The sequence below is a fragment of the Squalius cephalus genome (assembly GCF_949319135.1).
Source record: "Squalius cephalus genome assembly, chromosome: 16".
NCBI lineage: Eukaryota > Metazoa > Chordata > Actinopteri > Cypriniformes > Leuciscidae > Squalius > Squalius cephalus.
Window position 1 is genome coordinate 29,744,403 of NC_137137.1, and position 23,297 is coordinate 29,767,699.

At 36.4% G+C, this 23,297-nt stretch overlaps 1 protein-coding gene across 8 annotated transcripts in view; it reads left to right on the forward strand.

Moving 5' to 3' along the window:
* The window catches only part of tp73 (tumor protein p73), a 46,358-nt gene extending 24,063 nt beyond the window's left edge, over window positions 1–22,295 (forward strand). For 5 of the 8 annotated variants that reach the window (XM_079896446.1, XM_079896445.1, XM_079896448.1 and 2 more), the window contains 10 exons: window positions 2,622–2,808; window positions 3,307–3,422; window positions 5,978–6,087; window positions 6,360–6,502; window positions 7,301–7,410; window positions 7,523–7,647; window positions 11,192–11,340; window positions 12,302–12,434; window positions 17,688–17,781; window positions 20,107–22,295. In XM_079896446.1, the coding sequence (XP_079752572.1) occupies window positions 2,622–2,808; window positions 3,307–3,422; window positions 5,978–6,087; window positions 6,360–6,502; window positions 7,301–7,410; window positions 7,523–7,647; window positions 11,192–11,340; window positions 12,302–12,434; window positions 17,688–17,781; window positions 20,107–20,421 (1,482 nt within the window). In that variant the 3' untranslated portion in view covers window positions 20,422–22,295. The remainder of the gene's footprint in view (window positions 1–2,621; window positions 2,809–3,306; window positions 3,423–5,977; window positions 6,088–6,359; window positions 6,503–7,300; window positions 7,411–7,522; window positions 7,648–11,191; window positions 11,341–12,301; window positions 12,435–17,687; window positions 17,782–20,106) is intronic. The other 3 variants (XM_079896447.1, XM_079896449.1, XM_079896452.1) reach the window with 1 other exon arrangement.
* Window positions 22,296–23,297: the final 1,002 nt, after the last annotated feature.

The window sequence follows — 23,297 nt, forward strand, 5'->3', positions numbered from 1 at the left end:
GTGGTGTTTTTTATTATTATGGAAATTGTAGATGAAGAAATACAATACTTTTTTTTTTTTTTGTTCAATTAGTTTGAATGAATTTAAACAAATTAACGAGAGAGAGAGAGAGAGAGAGAGAGTGAGATTGGGAGTGTGAATGTAAATGTGCGTCTGTATGTAATAGTAAAGCTTGTTAGTTTATTGACAAAAAGAGTGAATGTTATCACCTCAATGCTGAGAAATGGCCTGTAATGTAGCTTTCAGTTGCGAAGCTGAAAGAATGAATGCGAAAAAATGTTTATGTTTACATCAAGCGACAACCTTCCGGTCTCTCTCTTGAAACCATCACGGAAGTGACTTAAACTGCAATTCATCGACTGGCCGCTAGAGACTGGCTGCAAAAGGGAGTCAATCCCATAGACCCCACATGTTAAAATGGCCAACTTTACAGCAGAAAAAAAAAGAGTTTACAGCCTGGTACAAAAAGTATTTTTGGTCTATATAGCAAATTTTGCCCTTCATGACAACTGTGAGGGGGGTGAATTTCTTTCAGAACTCATCCGTTTAAATTATATTAAGCATTACATTTCTGCATAATTAAGGGCGTGGCCTCTTGAGTGACAGGTGGATTGCCGCTTATGTCACTACTAGCCGTTTGTCTGCTGTCTGTTAGCGTCACGTCACCTCAGCTAATCGCGCCTTTTTGCCCATTTACATTTACCCGGGAATGACGTGCGGTGACACGCTACAAAGATGGCGACGGCCGGCTCCACCCACTTTGGGATTCAGTAATGTTCTTCAGAAACCTACGGGTGACGTCACGGACACTACGTCCATACTTCTTTACAGTCTATGGTTTACACATGTGCAACAAATTTCGATCTGTGTCAGATGTGAGTAAAAAAATCTGATATTTTGTGCTAGTGTAAACAGCCTTAAATCATTTAGTCAGTCTCTACATGAGGGATTTTAAGATGTGTTAACACTGGCACAAAATATGTGATAACATATCTAATGGATTAAGCAAAGTGGTTTATGTTGTGACAACATATTGAAAATATTGTGTTGGTTTAACTTGTTTTAAGTAAACTGAACAAGCAGCTAAATTAATATTTGACCTACTTGATTGAAACATCATTTTCAAAATGAAAAATGAAAAAATTGAATTAAGCTAAAACGTCAGTTTAACACAAAGCAATCATGTTTAAACGAGAAATTCAATGGTGTGAAATCACAATGAATTGTTTAAATAAAGTGAACAGTATCAAAAATATTTTTTTTGTTTTTGTTTAGGTCTGAATAGTTAAACAGTCATATTAAATATGCCACAAATTACTATGCTATGTGTTTGCTAGGGTTTTCTGGGTGGTTGCTTACTGACCCAAGTCAAATCTCTATAATAGTCTTACCCCTAAATATGTCTCACATCATGATATTATAATTTATTATGATATTAACTAAAATATTATGAGATTATCAATTCATCATTCAGTAAATTAAATGGTCAGATCTGGGCTGAACTGGACTTTGTAGACAGCATTGAATTTTAGATAAAATTATGCTAAGATAAAAATATTTAGATAAAATTAATGTTTCTCTAGCAGTATTAGAAAGTGAGTTGTGAACAAAGTTAGTAAGTAATATAAATATGTCTAAAAATATAAAAAAAAATACATTGATATTTCTGGAGTTCCTTTTAGTCACAATTGACAACTGGCAAGTATTTGTTGACATTAATTTTATTTTGGGGGGTAATTCTGGCCTTGTTTGCTTACTTACTACTAAATCAATATATATATATATATATATATATATATATATATATATATATATATATATATATATGTATATATATAATTATATATAATCATTTCTAACATATTTCTTATTTGCTTCTCTAAAGCAAAGTAAAAAAAAAAAAAACTAAACTAAAAAAGTCACGATTTAATTGTTTTCCTGCTATTTTTCAAGTTCATTCAACTATTTTGGTTTTACAATGCGGTTTCTGTTCAATTCTGACACTTGTGACAGGTTTTAAGACATCAGATGTCATTTGTACTATTTGTAAGTTGTATAACTCCATGAACCCCATGAGCTTTAGTTCATGAGATGCATTAAAGATACGAGTATGATTGCAACATCAGTAGCATTCAGCAAACAGTGCTCATCACATTTGTTCTTTTGCCGCACCTGGTGTACAATCTCCCTTTCATAAAATCTGAATCACATTAATACAAGTCCACACAAAGCGGGCCTGTACATTTGGTTTTTGAGGGAATATCTGGGATGTCTTTATAGTTTTAGACAAGCTCTGACATGTGCCGTGTGTGTGTGTGTGTGTGTGTGTGTGTGAGTGTGAGTGTGAGTGTGAGAGTGAGAGTGAGAGTGAGAGAGAGAGAAACCTCGTCCAGTGATGATGAATTTGTCTTAATTTATCAAAGAAGGAAATTCAGAACAAATCTGGTTATTTAGTGTAATGAAAGACCAACATTTTGCCAAGACGAACTCAGGACCAAATTAGTTTTCAGAAAAATGTGCATTTTTTAACATTTTGTCTTGGCTTCACTGTATAAGCAGTATTGATTCAAATGCCTATACTTATGCATAACCCATTGTTTATTTCCACATTTTCTCTGCAGTACTCTCCGTTGCTTAAGAAACTATACTGTCAGATTGCCAAGACCTGTCCGATTCAGATCAAGCTTGCTTCCTCGCCCCCAAACGGCAGCGTGATACGAGCCATGCCCATCTACAAGAAGGCTGAGCACGTCACAGAGGTGGTCAAACGTTGTCCTAACCATGAACTTGGACGGGACTTCAATGAAAGTTTGTAAACTTCATTCTTGTTTGATATTGTGACATTTCATTGTGTAAATGCAACAACTTTTTCCGTTGCTTGACTGTTCATTTTAATAAAAGGAAAATATACTTTCTTTCTGTGTATGTGATGACATCATAACAGATCAGACATCTGAAAGCATTTATAAACCAGTAAAAATTAATCTTGACATTGTCATCCTGGAATATGGCCAAGATGTGTCTTCCTACATTGATGTTTAAGAAATGAAAAGCTACACACTCCATCAATTAGGATTAGAAGAACTGTTGACAAACATATAACATGCTCACTTCAATAATGATCCAATCATAGACTCTTAAGCATTTGCCTATTTACATCCAGTGACAGTGTATTATTCTTAGTATTCACCTCAAAATAACCAAAGCTATCATAATTTTGAGAAAGATTGTCAAACACAAACAGAAATATTCATCTTGTCCTTCCTCCTCTAATTGCGAAGCTTTCTTTTCCTGCTCTCTGTCCAGGTCAGACAGCTCCTGCCAGTCACTTGATACGGGTGGAGGGCAATAATTTGAGTCAGTATGTGGATGACCCTGTGACAGGCCGACAGAGTGTGCTAGTTCCCTATGAGAATCCACAGGTTAGTTGAATAGTTGCAGATGCATGTCAGTTCACAATGTTCAACAATTCTCAAACATACTCAGAACGTATAAGCAACCCCACAGAAATAGGGTGAATCACTCACATTTCATCAGAAAATGTAAAAAATGTATATTGTTTCTCACACTTACCCTTGTAGCAAGTAACATGCTTTACACTCTTTCCCTGCCAGCATTTTTGATCATTTTCACAAAAATGTCAAGGCTCTCAGAATATTTGTTGTTGAATATCTGAACATGCAATATATCATAAGAAAGAACAGACGCTCTGTTTTTAAACAAAAAAAACCTGTTTTATTCTAGCTTCATGCATTCTTTTGCATACATTTTGAGCATAAAGTTGAGAAAATCACGTTTTTGTCAAACACTACATCCAGATGGGTTTCAGAATGATGATCAAAACATACATCGTCCTGGGTCGACATTTCATTCGATAACTTTAGGCAGTTTTGATTTATATGCTGTTTAATGTTGATGATCGCGTTCTTTTACATTTGCATCTGCTTACATATGACATTGCTTGTTTCTGCATCTTCTTCGCATGTGCTTTGATCAGGAAATTCAGAACTCTTTCAGAAGATGTCATAGCGCCCCCTAGCGTATAACAGTGAAAACACAGAAAATTCTGTGTTTGGTGGGGAAAGAGTTAAAAAGAGTGCTTATACGGAAATAATATACTTTAAAATATATATACTTAAGTGTGAACTAATTGCAATTATTTGCTGATTGTTATTTTCAATTAAATTAAAGTGCAATTTAGTTTAAATTTATATTAAATGCAGTTAGTTGATGTAAAGTGGGCTGTTGACCCAATTAAGAAGGACTTAAGTACATCTTTATACTGTGTGTTAATCATGATTAATAAAGCCTAACTGTTAAAAAAATATGAGAACAAAATAATACTGCTGCATTATTAATATCATCAATGATTTTGAAAAAGAAATAGCCTATCTAAAAAGAATATGACCATCTCAAATAACCCATAGTCAGTAATGTCGGGCATTGCATTTGAGCTGAAACTGAAGAGTGAATGAACAACGGTCGGTAAACTGCAGTGCTTTGCTATAGCTGGTTAATATACTCAACCAAACACGTCCTATATGAGATTAATCAGATATAGACAACATATCTTACAGTAATCTTAAAGTAATCTTACAACTTACATTTGCACAAAAGGACACGAATGCGCACGTATTTTTGAACCATGTAACCTTGTTAACAGTGCTTTAAGATTTTCAGGTCTAACACTTCAAACTCTTTACAGTATTCCCTGCATAAATTATAAATTAAAAATAGATTAATCCTTCTTAAAGCTACAAACGTTATTCAGTCAAGAGATTTGAGTGATTTTCTCTGACTTTTGTTCTTTGAATAACTTTAATCACAGACATCACACAGCACGGGTTTATAGGCTGCTGTCACTTTAAGACCTGACGCACATCCTATTTTCTCACAACTCTTTACATACATTTAAGACTTAATTTAACTCATTTAACTGTGCTTGTGAGGATACTCGACAAAACAGCCATTTTGGCATAAATTTTTGTTTTTGTTCATTCAAGCGCTGTCTGAAGCGGCTTTCTGGTGCGCACGAATGTGTGTGTGTCACACAAACAGGAGATTCACAGATGCGCACACCAATAGTACCGCACTCTTATGTCTTATCACGCATTAAAAGCAATAAGCCACGAGAAGCTGTGGTTTACAGTTCATTTATAACCGCTAAGGAGCGTTGTTACGACACAAAGCATATGTATGTATGTACATATTCATTAAGTACACTTTAAGTACACTTAAGTGGCCTTTTATTTGAGTAATATTATTTTACCTGCAAGTAAAGTTTTAAAAAAATATATATAAACTTTGAAGTACACTACGAGTGTGGTGTGCCTAATGCTTCAGAGAGAACATTTCTCGTTATAAACTGTTTCTATGGTTTTCTATGTGCAAAAGCACACATACACATACATACTGTTCATTCATGCACATGCTCTCATATAACACAACCCATATTTTCACAAATTTACACATGTTTGATGGTTTGAAAATGAGTGAAACCATGCAATGATCACTCGGTTCAGGACGCTTAACATGTCCTGACTGGCTTTAAATAGCCCAAGGATTATTCTCAGTAACAATACCTGTAGTTATTCCTCTTTTACTCTGTTGCTCCGTTTTGCGCCAAATTGGTGGCGCCACCTAGAGGCACAAATTTATTACGTTCTGTCAGTGCTGATGTTTGACTTTTTCTGGTTCTTTTTAATAGTTTATTTAAATAAATTCAGTAAGTGTTCAAAAACAAAAAGTTTAGCCTATAACAAAAACTGCATTTTAAAAAATGCATGTGAAATAAAAAAGGCACATCTTTATTGACTGATGACAGTTTTTTGAACTGGTTCATTTCAGTGTTTCTGAGTGAACTTAAATTAAATTATTAAAGTGAATTTGACTTTCCAATGCCGTATGATATGCTATATTTGCAATATAATGCAATTATAGAAAATGAATATGTTTCTCTTTGTTTCTCTTTCTCAAGGTGGGGACTGAGTTCACAACCATTCTGTATAACTTCATGTGCAACAGCAGTTGTGTCGGTGGAATGAACCGCAGGCCTATCCTCATCATCATCACGCTGGAGACACGAGAGTGAGTGAGCGCCTTTACTGTTTTCTTCAGCACTGAAAACTACTTGCTTGTCACATGCTGAAAAATGTGTTGTGCAAAACAGTGATTCTTCACTTATTTTGCTTCAGACAAACAGAAGTCAACAAAATGTACTTAAAAATGTGCACTGAAATGTATTCATTTAACTGTGACAACAACAGGCAAATTATTAACATGACTAGGAAAACTGAATGGTTAGATTCAGTTTGGTTATGTCAGAAGTTAAAGCTGAACTCTACCATCTTCTCCCACAGCGGACAGGTTCTCGGTAGGCGTTCGTTTGAGGGCCGGATTTGTGCGTGTCCGGGTCGTGACCGCAAAGCAGATGAGGATCATTTCAGGGAGCAACAGGCGCTAAATGATAGCGTGGCCAAAAATGGAAATGCCAATAAACGAAGTAAGCCATGAATGCATTTCTTTCTTCATATCATATTTAAAATAAGTTTCTAATCTTTTAAATGTTATCATAGGGTGTTCACACTTGGCAGGTTTGGTTCGATTAAAACGAACCCTAGTGTGATTGCTCTGTTAGTGCTGTTCATTTGAATAAGTGTGAACGCTGCCATCTGAACCCTGGTGCGCACCAAACAAGCGCACTGAAACCCCTGAAAAGAAAAGAAAAGTCTCGGTCCACTTCCAGAAGAACTCTGGCGTGGTTCGACTGAAATCTGAACGCAACACGGACCAAAGACATGTAAACGAACCCAAAACAGGATCCTGTTTTGGGTTCTTTGACAGAATGCTCAAGAATGGATCAGAATAGATGGATTTAGGAATGGATTTAGGACAGAATACCCTAAAACTGACAGAATGCTCAAGCATACCTGATTTTTCTCGTCATAGGAGCTACGTTGCTCATTACAGTTCGGTACAGGCATCAGAAACACAATCTCCTCGCAGCAGATCTTCGTTTGTGTGCGACAGAGGTATTCCTGTTGCTGGTTTGACTCCTTTACAGTTCTCTGCTGGTAAAAATACCATCATATGTACGCACAAGATGTCCGTAGCAAAATATACGTCATAAAAGCCGTTTTTTTGTTTGGCATCTTTAGGTTTGTTGTTAAAAATGACAGAGTGAATGCTACATGAACCAAATATATGATTTTCTTTTTTGGTCTGGACCAAAAGAACAAAGAGAACCAAAGTGCAAGTGTGAACACACCCTTAGTTATTTTATCTCTGGTTAAAACTGGAGATTCTGTTTATGAATTTACAGATTTCAAGCAGACTCCAGCCAATATTACAGGCCCTTCCATCAACATCAAGAAGAGGCGGCATGGAGAAGAAGAGATGTATTACATACCAGTGAGTGTGGAAGCATGCAAAACATACTTGTGTAATTTTTGTGATTTTAAAAAAAATGTTTTCCCCCCTCAAATGTCTTAAGTTATTGTAATATTTTTGGATTGATTTGAAGGTGCGTGGTCGGGAGAATTTTGACATCCTGATGAAGATAAAGGACAGTCTGGAACTTGTGGAGTTTGTACCACAGCAGTTAGTGGACTCATACAGACAACAACAACAGCAGCTCCTACAGAGACAGTGAGTGTTTATATATGCATCACATACATAAGTGACAGACAATCAGGATTTCAAACAAATACTGTTGAAGAATCGTTCCTGGAAGAATCCTGGAGAAAAGATGATCAGTTTCCACAAAAATATGAAGCAGCACAACTGTTTTCAACACTGATAATAGTTTCTTGAGCAGCAAATCAGTATATTAGAATGATTTCTGAAGGATCATGTGACACTGAAGACTGGAGTAATGATGCTGAAAATTCAGCTTTGCCAACACAGGAATAAATTGCATTTTAAAATATATTCAAATTGAAAACAGTTATTTTAAATTGTTCTAATATTTCACAATATTAAAGCTACACTGTGTGATAATTTCCCCCATCTAGCGGTGAAATTGTATATGACTACCCAGTGAATATTAGTTTCTGTTCCTTTCAATTTCGAGGGTGTTTTAACTCCTACGGTGGCCGTATTATTCCAAGATTAACATGTCTTCCAGTTCGACTTCGTCCAATTGCGCCTTTAAAACTATTCATCACCTGTGATCCGTCGCAGCACAGATTTATGTTACAAGGTAAACAATACTTTTTCACCATTGACGTGAGGAAAAGTAACGCAAGTTATACTAGGGGTCGTTCTGGCGTTATGCACAACCATGCTATGGTTAGACAAGCAACTATAAAACTTCGAATTTACACAAATAGGCTGAATTACCTGTCGAGAAGAAAGCAGGCAACTCCGGCGTCCGTTTTAAAATCTTTGCTCCTCATGAGCTCTTTCCATCTGGGAAAAGTTACTCCATTATTGACTTTGGTCTTGCTGATTTGCCTGTCGCGTTGACGTTTTAATTCTCTCTTTCGCTTCCTTGGAGACTCTGCTACATGTCCTCGAAAATAGGCGTGATCCTCCATCAGCAATCTTTCAAATCTGCCGGCAGTCGCGAGTAATCTCCCCCTCGCATTCGTCTCTGTGTCACTGAGTGTAAAGCGCGAAAGGCGAAGCTTGAATTTACAGGTAACGTATGTCCCTCTTTGGCTAATGTAGTTTCAAGATGGAGGGGCAACATGGCGACAGGCATTCGAACCCCTCACCCGTATGTACTTTCAATGGCAGATTATAAACTTACGAGAATACTTTATTACTTGAAAGAAGTAAATATACATTAAAGGGACACTATGCAAGTCTGAGTGTTTTTTCTCTACGAGCTCCCCCTAGTGTCTGGTAGTATAATGCTTTCATACACTCTGTCGTAAAAACAAACTGTTGTCCCTCCCCCCTCGCCACGAGCAACCCAGCTGATCAGCTGTCAACCCAGCTGAGCAGAGGAACCGGCTATTTCAAAACCAGTTATGTCCACCGAGGCAAGTAAAGCAATACTTTCTTTCCAACTGATGGCGATTTTTTTATTTATTGTGTTGTCATGCATACTAGTATTTTTACCGGGAACGAACGATATGAACGAGGCGAACTACTGCTTTCGTGTTTGTTTGTTTGTTTGTTTTTGGGAGAATGGGCATGAGCATAAAAAAAATATATATATCGGAGGCTAATATTTGTCTAAAGTTATATTAGCAAGGTCTATAAGTTCATCTGGTAACGTTAGAATGATGGTTTACCTTTGCTTGTCTAAGAAAACATCAGAACGTTTTTTCTAGCTCGATCATGATATGTGCAACATTTTGCGCGTCTGATATTGCCTACTATCAGACGCGTTGACTTAGTGACATAAAATAAAAGTGTAAGTTACACAAATAAAACCGACAGAGGAACGGCCAAACAACTACAGAAATCAAACGTGTTTGCTATGACAATGCTAACATCAAAGTTATAGTATCTAGCGTAACGTTACTAGTAAGCCCCTAACAGACAGCGATCATAATAAAAACCTTTAACGTTACAGACAATAGCAAACATCCTGAGGTCGCAATTACTTGAAATTTAAATATTAAACACAGTTTATTCCAAAGATACTTAACTTACAAGTGCAACAGCAGGATCAGCATCCGTTTTGCAGGCTTCTGTTTCTCTCAGTTCTCACCATTCTGAAAAAGCCGGTCCGATATATTTACTCGAGTCTGACTTCTTGCTCGGTCAGTCTCCCGTTTCCTCTTTCGTTGGTCCTCCGACAAAGATTTCCTAGCTTTCTGCTTCTTTTTTACAGGCTCAGCCTCAGCCATAACTCAATCTATCGTTGCTCTTTGCTTATAGCTAGCCCGCCGGTGCTTGAATAGGGGCGTGTACGTGTGCAGTGCCGTCAAGCAATTCGTTACATCGCGAGACCTGATATCACGCGATACTTCCTGACACCGACCCGCGTCCCAAAGTTGCAAGTGAGTTTTTTCCGCTCTCGGGCACCAGGGGGGTGCGAAACCACCACCATTCAACCCGAAATAAGTAATATAACCATTCCACTGACTCCGAAGCTGTTCAGTTAAGGTTAAAAAGTTACCTAGAGCACCTTTAATGAGCACATATATTTTTGAAAGAACTAAGTGTTTTTTGCTAAGAATCAACTAAAAAAATTACACAGTGTAGCTTTAAATCAAATCAATAAATGCAGCCTAGGTGACTTTGAAAAACATTACCAACCTCAAATCTTACCGCCCCCAAACTTTGAACAGTACTGTATATATACTTATACAACACTTCTCTGTTTTATTTCATATTTTTTAGTCAAGTTTTTTTTGCACAAAAGAAGCATTTTTGCTACTGTAACTTTAAGACACAGTATATAGAGTTAAATACTTGGACGATTCTTTTGACTTAGCCATATTTCTAACATGTAGTCCAGGGGTGCCCAATCCTACCGATCGACTGTCCTGCACAGCTCATCTCCAACCCTAATGCAGGACAGTCGATCGGCTGGAGCGGGATTGGGCACCCCTGATGTAGTCAAACGTGACACTCAACAAACCTAGCCAGTTCAGATATTTAGTGTGTTCTAGCTCAAGCACACCTGGAGCAACTAATGAAGCCCTTGATGAATGAAGCCCTCATCAGGTGTGCTTGAGACAACATCTGTTTTGCAGATTTGTGCTGTTGTGAGGGATTCAGGAGGTTGAACATTTTTGAGACTGCAGAAGTCATTAAAAGTTGCATTTTCAGTTGAAATTTGGAAACCACTTGAAACATTTGTTGTGTTGAGCTATTTCAATTACTTTTGTTTGATTTGTTCATTGCAAACAGCTGAAAGTCTGTCAATCTTTCCAATAAACCTGATTTGCAATGAGGGTTGAATAACTGTAAGTAAATGACCTCTGTTATGATTTGCTGACAAAATTGCATGTACAATCAGTAATATCATACCTACCAATCTGCTGAATACAGGCCTTGGTTAGTAAATGAGTCACAGTGTTGATTGTAATATCATAACTAAAATGTCATACAAGCAAGCTCTTTTCAGTACATGGCTTGGTGAACTGCTGAGAGGGCTTTGCACTGTGAATAATAAAAGCATTTTCAGCTGTTCATGATATGGCCTCTTTCAGCTCATTCTTCAGCATCTAGTATTGTAGTGTTCCACAGAGGGCCAGATATAATTGTGTTCCTCTCATGTGATTCACAGGAGTCATGTTACCTCTCCGTCTCCATATGGCACACTCAATAACATGAATAAGATGCACGGGTCCATCAGCAAGCTTCCCTCAGTGAATCAGCTGGTGACACAACAGACTCAGCAGAGCGCAGGACCCTCTGCATCCATGTCACATATGGGTAAGCTCCTCCACAACATATATATATATATATATATATATATATATATATAAATAGTTTTTCTTTCATGTCATATACTCTTTTCATATACCAGTTCATCTCTAACCAACTCTTTAAATTTTTTTTATTGATTTTGTCTATATATTTTAGTTAATTTAGTCTAAATTATTATAGTTGAAACTTTTATTAAATGCAATTACTTTCCTTTAAAAAGAGTGCTTTTTTAACCCACTCAAGTAGGACTTACAAGTAAATCTTTATATGAAATTTCAGAATTCTGTTGTCTTTAAAATGTGGTTATAGTGTACTGCCAAATGTACTGGCAAACATTTATTTTACACTACAATACACTTAATGTCATTTCTATTGAAACTTGTACTTCATGCGTTTAAATATATTTGTAATTGCACAGTTGTGATAATGTAGTTGCAATTTAGTACAATTAAAATATATTAACTTTAAATAACACTAGTTAAAATTATAATCAAGTACTTTACATGTGCTTTAGTATGTTATTCAACAAGTGTACTTTAAAACATAGCAAAAAATTACTAAAACGTACATTTAAAATGTACATTAACACTTTTAATTTGAAACTATTACAAAGTGCACTTTTCAAAAGTGTCTCAATCTTTAAGTAGACTTAAGTGACCTTTTATTTCAGTAATATATTATCTGCCAGTAGTTTTTAAGATTTTAAGATTTGAAGTACAATTGCACATTCAATACAATCAAGCACACTTCTTTTTTACAAGGGTATCTCTTTGATTTGATTTCCTTTCATTCAATGAAAGCAAGACTATTGTTCTAGCAATGACATTTGCATTCATGAAAAGCTTCCAGACATTTGGCCAATAGCAAAGTGTTATTTGATCTCTAAATCCCATGTGATGCTCATTTGATGTTTGGTGAGTGTTCATTTAGGTTTTGATGCTTGGCTCTTGTGGATTTGTTCATGCAGGAACAAACATGATGGGTGGACACCACATGCAGTCTAACGGCGACGTGAATGGAGCTCACCCGTCACAGTCTATAGTGTCCACCTCTCACTGTACCCCTCCCCCACCTTACAACCCCGACCCCAGCCTCGTCAGGTACTTCACCCTGCAGTAGCACCAACCTGACACACGTGTACACACAGACTACAAATGATGTTCAGCTTCTTTCATATGGATTCTTACAGCAGTGCAACTGAAATTAGCCTCATGTGTCTCATCAAGAGTGCCTTCAGATTGTCTTATTCTGTAGAGCAGGGGTGTCAGATTCAGTTTTAGAGGGCCAGTGTCCTGCAGAGTTCAGCTCCAATTAAAAACACCTATATCAGCTAATCAAGGTCTTCGGGATACTATAAACTGGTGTTTAGGAGCTGGATGGAGCTAAACTCTGCAGGACAGTGGCTCTTCAGCAGTGAACTTTGACACATGTGCACTAGGGCTTATTTACACCTAGTCACTTCATGCGTTTTTTTCCTATCGGATAGACATCTGATCGTCAAAAGACCAGGTGTAAATGCCCTACGAGACTAAGTGATCCGACCATTAGAACTCCATTGCATATAGCACGGGAATTGAAGATCGGATTTACATCCATTTTGTGGAGACACATTTATGTGGCCATGTGTAAATGCAACCGTTTTAACAAATCAGATATCTATTCGATCAGTAAAAACGCATGAAGTGAACAGGCGTAAAAAGGCCCCTAGAGATAAAGAGCAACCTTAAATCATTCAAAATGCCCCTTTAGATGCATCTCCATTTCACCACGACTTGATCATCTATCTTTACATAGTTACAGTTTTCGAATTACAGTATATTAATAATTTTTTTTTTTGTGCTAATGCACAAAAAGAGGATTTTGATTGTAATGAAATCTTTGCTTTTTTAAAGAGGTTCCTATTTCAGACTTGTACATAAGAGTAATATCTTTTTTAAATATTTCTCTGCTGGTCAGAGAAACATTTCGACTTAAAATCATACGGCCGATCACGTGCAGTTATTTATCACATTGGGCTGGGTAGGGGGTGGTGAGGTGCCTAAATGGCCTGTACAGTTTTCATCAGGTGAATCTCACAAAAACATGTCTGGTACTCCCCAAAATCAAAAGGAAAAAAATGCATTTGCCTTGATTTGTTATAAACGGATATTTCAGCCAAAAATGAAGAAATTGTAATCAGTTACTCACCCTTATGTTGTTCCAAGCCCATAAGATTTTCGTTCATCTTCGTAACACAAATGAAGATCTTTTTAATGAAATCTGAGAGATTTCTGTCCCTTCGTTGATAGTACACGCAACTACCACATTGACAATTCAATAAGTTCATTAAGAGATCCTAAAACTAATCCATATGAATTGAGCGGATTAGCCCAAATTTTCTGAAGAGACACAATCACTTTTTATGATGAACAGATTTAATTTAGGCTTTTATTCACATATAAACATTGATCAGTGAACATAAACAGAAGCTCAAACGTGCTGCGTAACACGAGAATGAACCTCATTGGTTCTTGCTGAAACTCAAACGTGCTGCGTAACACGAGAATGAACCTCATTGGTTCTTGTAGAAACTCAAACGTGCTGCGTAACACGAGAATGAACCTCATTGGTTCTTGCTGAAGCTCAAACGTGCTGCGTAACACGAGAATGAACCTCATTGGTTCTTGCTGAAGCTCAAACGTGCTGCGTAACACGAGAATGAACCTCATTGGTTCTTGTAGAAACTCAAACGTGCTGCGTAACACGAGAATGAACCTCATTGGTTCTTGCTGAAACTCAAACGTGCTGCGTAACACGAGAATGAACCTCATTGGTTCTTGCTGAAACTCAAACGTGCTGCGTAACACGAGAATGAACCTCATTGGTTCTTGTAGAAACTCAAACGTGCTGCGTAACACGAGAATGAACCTCATTGGTTCTTGCTGAAGCTCAAACGTGCTGCGTAACACGAGAATGAACCTCATTGGTTCTTGCTGAAGCTCAAACGTGCTGCGTAACACGAGAATGAACCTCATTGGTTCTTGCAGAAGCTCAAACGTGCTGCGTAACACGAGAATGAACCTCATTGGTTCTTGTTGAAGCTCAAACGTGCTGCGTAACACGAGAATGAACCTCATTGGTTCTTGCTGAAACTCAAACGTGCTGCGTAACACGAGAATGAACCTCATTGGTTCTTGCTGAAGCTCAAACGTGCTGCGTAACACGAGAATGAACCTCATTGGTTCTTGCTGAAGCTCAAACGTGCTGCGTAACACGAGAATGAACCTCATTGGTTCTTGCTGAAGCTCAAACGTGCTGCGTAACACGAGAATGAACCTCATTGGTTCTTGCTGAAACTCAAACGTGCTGCGTAACACGAGAATGAACCTCATTGGTTCTTGCTGAAGCTCAAACGTGCTGCGTAACACGAGAATGAACCTCATTGGTTCTTGCAGTTGCTGAAGCTCAAACGTGCTGCGGAACACGAGAATGAACCTCATTGGTTCTTGCAGAAGCTCAAACGTGCTGCGGAACACGAGAATGAACCTCATTGGTTCTTGCAGAAGCTCAAACATGCTGCGGAACACGAGAATGAACCTCATTGGTTCTTGCTGAAGCTCAAACGTGCTGCGTAACAAGAATGAACCTCATTGGTTCTTGCACGTCAAGAAAGAATGCTTGAGCTTCCGTTTACCCGTGGCCGTAGCCAGAAATAAGGTCACTGAGGTCCGGATCTCAATATTTTTCTGAGGTGTAGGCTATATAATAAATGTTGTGACATAATTGCCTAATATAGTATTATCACTACTTTAATGGTGCAAGGATATTGCACAGCACCAGATCCTCTCATATGAGCTGCTTCAGTGGACTAACATCGCTCGTCAATGTCAAAATGTTTGAGATGACCAATCAAATCAAAGTAGGCGGGCTTTACAGAAGCTGCTGAGCTCGAATTCCAGCACAACTCGACGCTTCAGTAAACAGTCATAAAATGTGAGATAAGATGTAAGTAGCTAAACTAAACATTTCATATTTGACAGTGGTTTTAGGATAAAAATGTTAAACGACTGACAAAAATAATCAGGCAAACTAATAAACTTTTTTCTAATGTCGCCATTTTGAATTGAAAACAGGCCTATGTAATTTACGTGATTCATATAATGTAATAATGAGTAACTGTCAATGTGAGGGAATAAGAAACATAAATCTCTCAGAATCTCTCCGGGGACAGAAATCTCTCAGATTTCATTAAAATATCTTAATTCATGTTTCAAAGAAGAACGAAAGTCTTGCGGGTTTGGAACGTGAGGGTGAGTAATGAATGACAGAATTTTCATTTTTGGACTTTTAATGGTCTCTGCATTGTGACAGATTTTCATGACAATTAAGCACATTTCCTCCATAAATACTAATTTCTGTCACAGATCTGGATTTTATTTTGTAATTCTCATACATTTTTCATTAAATTCTCCCTACAGTATAAGCATTCATTAGAGACAGCACAACAAATACTACAATAATTGTATTTAAACTCTTTACAATTTAAGTAACATTTCTTTTTTAATACAGTTTTATAAGAAATTAGGAAAATATCATAATGTTATAATAATTTATTATAATTAATGTTATTTTTTTTAAAAATTACACATTTTAATTATAACTATGGCTGTCACGATTCCTCTATTAAATTCGAGTACTCGATTTAAAAAAAGAAATCCTCGATTGCAATTGATGCAAGTTGATTGTTCATATTATGTATTTTAACAGTGTTGTTCTATAAAACCATATGATTACGTCAAGTATCGTCAAAATAATCGACCGATTGAGTGACAGTCCTAATTGTAATATAATAAATGTTCAAAAATCGTCACAATCTAAAAAAATCTTAATAATTCTAAAAAAAAAAAAAAAAAATTAAAACTTTTTTCTTTTTTTTCTTTTGATTTTTGGATTAAAATATATGACCATATATGATATATTCCATTCAGTTTTTTTGAGATTCACTTTCACCCAGTTATGTGTTTTAGTCCATTGCCACCAACAACCTGTTTACACTATTTACTAAGTTAATAGCATTGTCATTTGTGCTACTTTGCCAATCATAAGTCTTATATATTGGCACCTAGAGTGATATTTATTTTAAACTAAATGTGTCATTTTCCATGCACATTGCATTGTTTTACCGACTCCATTGTCAAAAATTTAATTTATTAATATCAATGTTCCATCTCCATTTAATTATCAATGTATCAAGGTGAAAATTAAGGGCAGCATCTTTAATTAGCACAAAGCAACCACATGTGTTGGAAACTATGTTTAGTTTAAAATGACTAAAACTGCTTTAGTAAATCAGATATTGTGATCATTAAGCCATTTCAAAACACTTTACAGTCAGATGTTGAATTTGCTACACATACTTTACTCACTTTCTTGTAGTTTTGTTTGTCTTATTTGCTCTGCCTTTAAAATAACTCTGTCGGCTTTAAATTTGCTACATTTCCTGTTTTGATTGTATCAAGCAAATTTTTTTTTTTTTGGTGAAATATTTATAATAAAAAGACCAATAAAATGAAAAACTTGTTATGCATCATTAATGTAATTGCATGTTTTGATTGCATTTTTTTTTTTTATGAAATCCTATGCAAATTCTGAAAAAAAAAATTTGCATGCAGCATTTCATTTAACTACCATTCAAAAGTTTGGGGTCAGTAAAACTTTGTTATTTATTTAAAGAAATTAATACTTTTATTCAACAAGGATGCATTCAATTAAGAGTGACAGTTAAAACTTTTACATTCTTAAAAAATATATATTTCTAGTGAATGATTGTTCTTTTGTGTTTTCTATTCATCAAAATGTATCACACATTCCACAGAAATATTAAGAATTAATAAAGAAAAATAAAGAATTATTTGAATTAAGAATGATTTCTGAAGGATCATGTGACTGAAGACTGGAGTAATGATACTAAAAAGTCAGCTTTGATCACCGGAATAGAATAGAAAACAGTTATTTTAAATAATTGTAATAATATTTCAGCCTTGGTGAGAATATGAGACTTCTTTTAAAAACCTTTATAAACTTCACCAAACTTTTGAATGGTGGCATATATTACACCATTTCACCATATTTAACTGGTGTTTGTATAATCAAAGATTTTATCATAATTATGATTACAATACAAATGCTTTATTTTAATTAAGTATTGTATTGCCTAAATACAATGACATTATTATTCCATCAGTACTTGATAATAATCCCTGTGCAGATGCAAATGCCGTGGTGCTTTGCTTGTTATGTTCTCCATGGGTGAATATGTAATTCACAGGACGCAGCCGCTTGGTCTTAGTGGGGTTCCTTTTGTCTCTGAACAGTTTCTTAACCAGCCTGGGCTGCCAAAACTGTATCGACTTCTTCACGTCCCAGGGACTCCAGAGTGTGTACCACCTTCAGACTCTTTCTATGGAGGTAAACCAACAGTTCGGTCAATATGGACTTTTCATTCTTGAATCATTTGTGTTTTATCCTTATAGAGTGCATTAGTGTCCAGCCAATTTTGGACATGTTAGACATGTTCCTGGGTCAACATATTTTGGGTCAACATTCCTGTCTGAAAATGTAATCCTAAACTTAACCTTACCCCTACCCATAACTTATCCCTAAAATGAATCAGAGGGAAATGATAGGCAAATAACACTGAATTTAGTTGAAAGCCTGAACTTAACATAAACTGTAAACTTGTCCCTCAGATCTGATTGGTTGATTGGAATGTTTCTCCAGAACCAACAAAGACGTTGATCCGGGAACATGTTGCACTTGGTGAAATCAGATATGAAATACTTGATTCTGATTGGTCAGGATTGGCAGCATTTTGTGGACAAATATTTTTGTATAACAACACTTAGATTTAGTGGGATACATAGATTTGCCATGTAATAGAGTGCAACAGTGCCCGTCCACCTTTTCAACGTAGTTGGGAAAGAACTACAATCCCATGAAGCTTTGTGAACAGAATAGTTGAATTAAACACGATTGAGAAATATTTAAGTACTTTGAGAGCGTAGAGAGACTCGATTACGTCATTTGCAGTGCTTCATTAAAGTGGGTGGAGTAGAATTTGGTGCGTTTGATTATCGCGACTCTCTGATTGGTGGAATTTTCTGTAGAGCATCATGGGTAATGTAGTGTTTCACCACAATTTCTACTGTTAAATTATTATTTTAAAAATAAGTTAAAAGAATGCAGTCTGAAGGCTTCAACACAACCAAATACTCTCAATTAACTCTTTCCCAGCCATTGACAGAAATGTCCGGCTCTCTGTGTTTTCACTGTTCACTGGGTAGGGGGCGCTGTTAGGCATCCTCTGAAAGAGTGCTGAATCTCCTGATAAAAACACAGGTGAAGAAGAAGCAGAAACAAGCGATAGCATATGTAAGCAGACGCATATGTAAAATAACGCGGTCATCAACATTAAACAGCATAAAAATCAAAACTGCCTAATGTTACTGAATGAAATGTCGACCCAGGACGAGCTATAGGACTGTGAAGCTTTAGGAGTGTTGATGGACTCGATCTACTCCATCCATGTTTTGATCATCGTTTTGAATTCGATCTGGATGTAGTCTTCGACAAAAACGAGATTTTCTCAGATTTTTGCTCAAAATGTTGCTTTTTTTATGATACTAACCCACATTCAATTGTTGATAAAAAAGAAAAAAAGAATGCATGAAGCTAGAATAAAACGTGTTTTTTTTTGTTTTTTTTTAAAGCAGAGGGTCTGTTCGTTCTTTTGATAAATTGCATGTTCAGATATTCATACATATTCTGGGGGCCATGAAACTTTTGTGAAATTGTCAAAAAAGCTGGCGGTGACTGGCGACTTTTTCAAAAACGCTGGGGGAGAAAGAGTTAACAACCTCGTAGCTCACAGCAGGTTTGTCTTTAAAGGAACACGCCGACTTTTTGGGACTTTAGCTTATTCACCGTTTCCCCCAGAGTTAGATAAGTCCATACATACCCTTTTCATCGCTGTGCTCTGTTCATCGCTGTAACTCTGTCTGACGCACGCTAGCCTAGCTTAGCACAAAGACTGGAGGTAAATGGCTCCAGCTAGCATACTGCTCCCAATAAGTGACAAAATAACGCCAACATTTTCCTATTTACATGTTGTGATTTGTATAGTCACAGCGTGTGCAAATAACAAGGTCACATGAGACAGCCATCTTCTAACCGTATACATACTGGGAACTATATTCTCAGAAGGCGAAGCACTGCTACTTCTGCGGAGTGATTTACTCCAACTCTGAGCGAACTTCAGGTGCTGTGAGCAAATCACTCCGCCAAAGTAGCAGTGCTTCGCCTTCTGAGAATATAGTTCCCAGTATGTATACAGTTAGAAGATGGCTGTGTCTCATGTGACCTTGTTATTTGACCTGCACTTATTGGGAGCTGTATGCTAGCTGGAGCCGTTTACCTCCAGTCTTTGTGCTAAGCTAGGCTAGCGGTGGGTGCGTCAGACAGAGTTACGGCACGCACAGCAATGAAAAGTGTATGTATATGGACTTATCTAACTCTGGGGGATACGGTGAATAAGCTAAAGTCCCAAAAAGTCGGTGTGTTCCTTTAAGTTATCATTAAAAAGGTTAAAAGAGTTTTTACTTCCGGAACCCGACTCTTGCACTCTATAGTGAGATATGATTCACAAGGGCCTGTTTTTTTCTACCGTGAACGTTCATAGCGTGATGTTTACTGTAAGCACAATGTACTTACTACCTGTGATCTTGTGTTCCTCAGGATCTTGGGGCCCTGAAGATCCCTGAGCAGTTCCGGCTGGCGATCTGGAGGGGCCTGCAGGACATGAAGCAGGGCCACGACTACATCCGCTCCAGCAGTAACATGGCCACGATGGCCATCGGCCCCGGAGGAGAACTGCAGCGCCAGCGCGTCATGGAGGCCGTGCACTTCCGAGTGCGTCACACCATCACCATCCCTAACCGCAGCGGGGCCGCGGGGGGAGACGAGTGGGCCGACTTCGGCTTCGACATGCCCGACTGCAGGATACACAAGCACTCCATCAAGGAGGAGTTCGCAGAGAGCGACCTTCGCTGAGAACTGTTTTCCAACTATATTGTCCGTACTGGGTTCTTAAAACTGCAATGGACGGTTTATATTTTCCATAGAGTCGCACTTCCATGTTTGACAACTAATGATTTGACGAGTAGAAATTCCCCGGGGTTCAAGCGAATCATTTTATTAGATGGCCTTATGCTAATATTACATCACACACACAAAAAAACGTAACTAAAATGAATGGCATTATTAGGACGTAGTTATGAATGGTTAGAAGCAGTGTATGATTTCAAAACGTTGCCTTATTTATTTTTTTGGCTTGTTGTAAATTATAATTGTGCAATCATGTATGATAAAGGGAAAAAAAACAGTGTGAAGTAAAGCCCGTAGGTAAAGTTTGACCCATTAAATCATACTTTATATTCACTTATTTTGACAAAGCTATATATGTATGGCTAGGTCAACAGGCATTCTGTATTTGATTTATTGTCTCATTTCAATGTCATCCCATAACTATTATTTGTACGTTATCAAAGTTTCACAATGACAGTGATGAAGACCGCACCATTAAAGTGCAGGTACATTTATAGGTAACTGAAACAATTATTATTATTTTTAAACAGGATATCTTTTATGCATTTGTTAAGTATTATGTTGTTGAAAGGGAGACTGTATCACCATAAGCATTTATTTTCAATGCCTTTACAATCAGACTTTTAAAGTTCACCTGTTTTGTGGTATTAGCCTTGCAGGACAAGGTTTTATTTATCATGTTGTACTGTTATAATGTCTATTTTTCCTTTATTAGATGCCTTATGTTATCGTTTTAATTGTCTCTAATTTTAGGATGTTTAATAGTAAAATTATGGCTCAGCAAAGGTACTAAGGTGAATCTTACAAAAACAATTCCCGGTCACATTTCATCCCATAAATTATAATTTTGCATAGACATTAGGGCTATTATAATTTCAACATTGTGCCATTATTTGAAACATTTCTCATCATAGTAATGCGTTTTTAAATCAACATAAACTACCATGATGTATAAATACATAAATATTAATATTTTGTGCATAACCCCAATAAGAATTTTAGTGCTACAAATTGTAATGGCGTTAAAATTCCAAATTCGGTCTTTAATTAAAATATAATTCTATTTTTATTTTGCGGCTGAAATATGACCTGAACATCATTTTGTGATTCACCTGTCTCAAGACAAAATAACTCAATCTTCTATCACTCTTTAAGACCCAGACTTTACTTTAATATCACTACAACTAGTACTAAGAAGACAAAGTGCTTTTGTTCAGCTGACCCACACAATTATCATGATATGATCCCATCAAAAACCTGATATAGACAGAGCCTTCATCAGAGGAGGACATCCAGGAACATTGTCCTCTATTTATATTCCTTACTCCTATACAGTCTGTGTATAAAACTGAACTAAAAGCTGTCTTGAACATTAATAATTTGGTGGATTGTATGTAGTTAAAGGTACATCTGTAGCCTTTATTCAACAAGCAAATGCATTTGTAAATAACTAGTGTTAACCATATTGTTCATGTGATGATAACAGCACATCTTAAATTTGATGCCATTAAAGGGTCCCAAGAGGTTCATTGAGGACAAAATGAGGTTTTTAAATTGGCCGTGATGGTGAAATGCCATCATATAGATCCAAGCACTTTATGGCTTTAGGATATTGTAAACAATGTTATATTTACAGTAAATATCAGTCAGTATTATGTCACGCTGTGTCATTTTGACAACTACAGATTTTAGAAATGTTTTTAAGAGTTAATATCTTGTGTTTTCATTAAAGAGCTGTTATGCTGTTTCTTTTTTTTATATCGCCATGTTTGAATTATCATGTAAAGTGATTTCTTTTTCAAATAAATACTAAAGTGTGTAAAACTGAGGGTGTTTTAATTATTCAAGGTCAGTATTGGTTGAGGATCACCCACCAATGCATTGGTCTCTGCTGGACATTAAATTTCATATTGGCCATCTATGAGACGACAGTGGAGACGGAGAGCATCTGAAAGAGATCTTGACTTTTGCCAATTATCTGAGGGAAGAATGTGCTCTTTTCGGCCTTTGGTCCATTTCTCACCATGTAAAACTAGTAAAACTGGTTGGTTAAGCCCAGTAAACAATCATGGAATGCCTACACATTCTAGTGGGTTAAAAGTACATTTCAGACATCTTTATTCATTAAAAGCTATAGGCTAATTGAGTAAAATCATTCAATTTGAATTAATATTGTTGATATTACTGACATATCTTTAATTAGAATATTGGCAACTAAATATGTGTATATATTCATATGCCTGTGGGCTTTCAAGACAGAATAACTTACATACCTTTCAGATTCATCTCTTTTACTGCTTGGTCTGTCATCGATTATTCAAGTGTTTAAATAATTGGCAAAACAAAATTTAGTGTTATATTAATGATACTTTAACACACACACGCACACATTATAGTGCGATCAATTCAATGAATTGCATCTAACATAAAAGTTTGTAAATGTATAATACTATAATACTTGTATACACACACACATAAGTAATGTCAAATCGATTAATATATATATATATATATATATATATATATATATATATATATATATATATGTATATGAAGACTTCAGATGCAAAAGCCTCTGAACTTTGAAGTGCCATCTGAACTTTTCTTGAATGATCATTTTTATCAAGCTTGTATGTTTATGTTCAGTTATTTCACTTTAATGGCAATGAAAATTACCAATTAATTGTCATTAAAGTGAAATTACTGAACCTAAATATACAAGCTTGATAAAAATGCTAATTTTAGAAGAAAATTTCAGATGGCACTTAGAGGCTTTTGCATCTGAAGTCTTCATATATACAGTGAGGAAAATAAGTATTTGA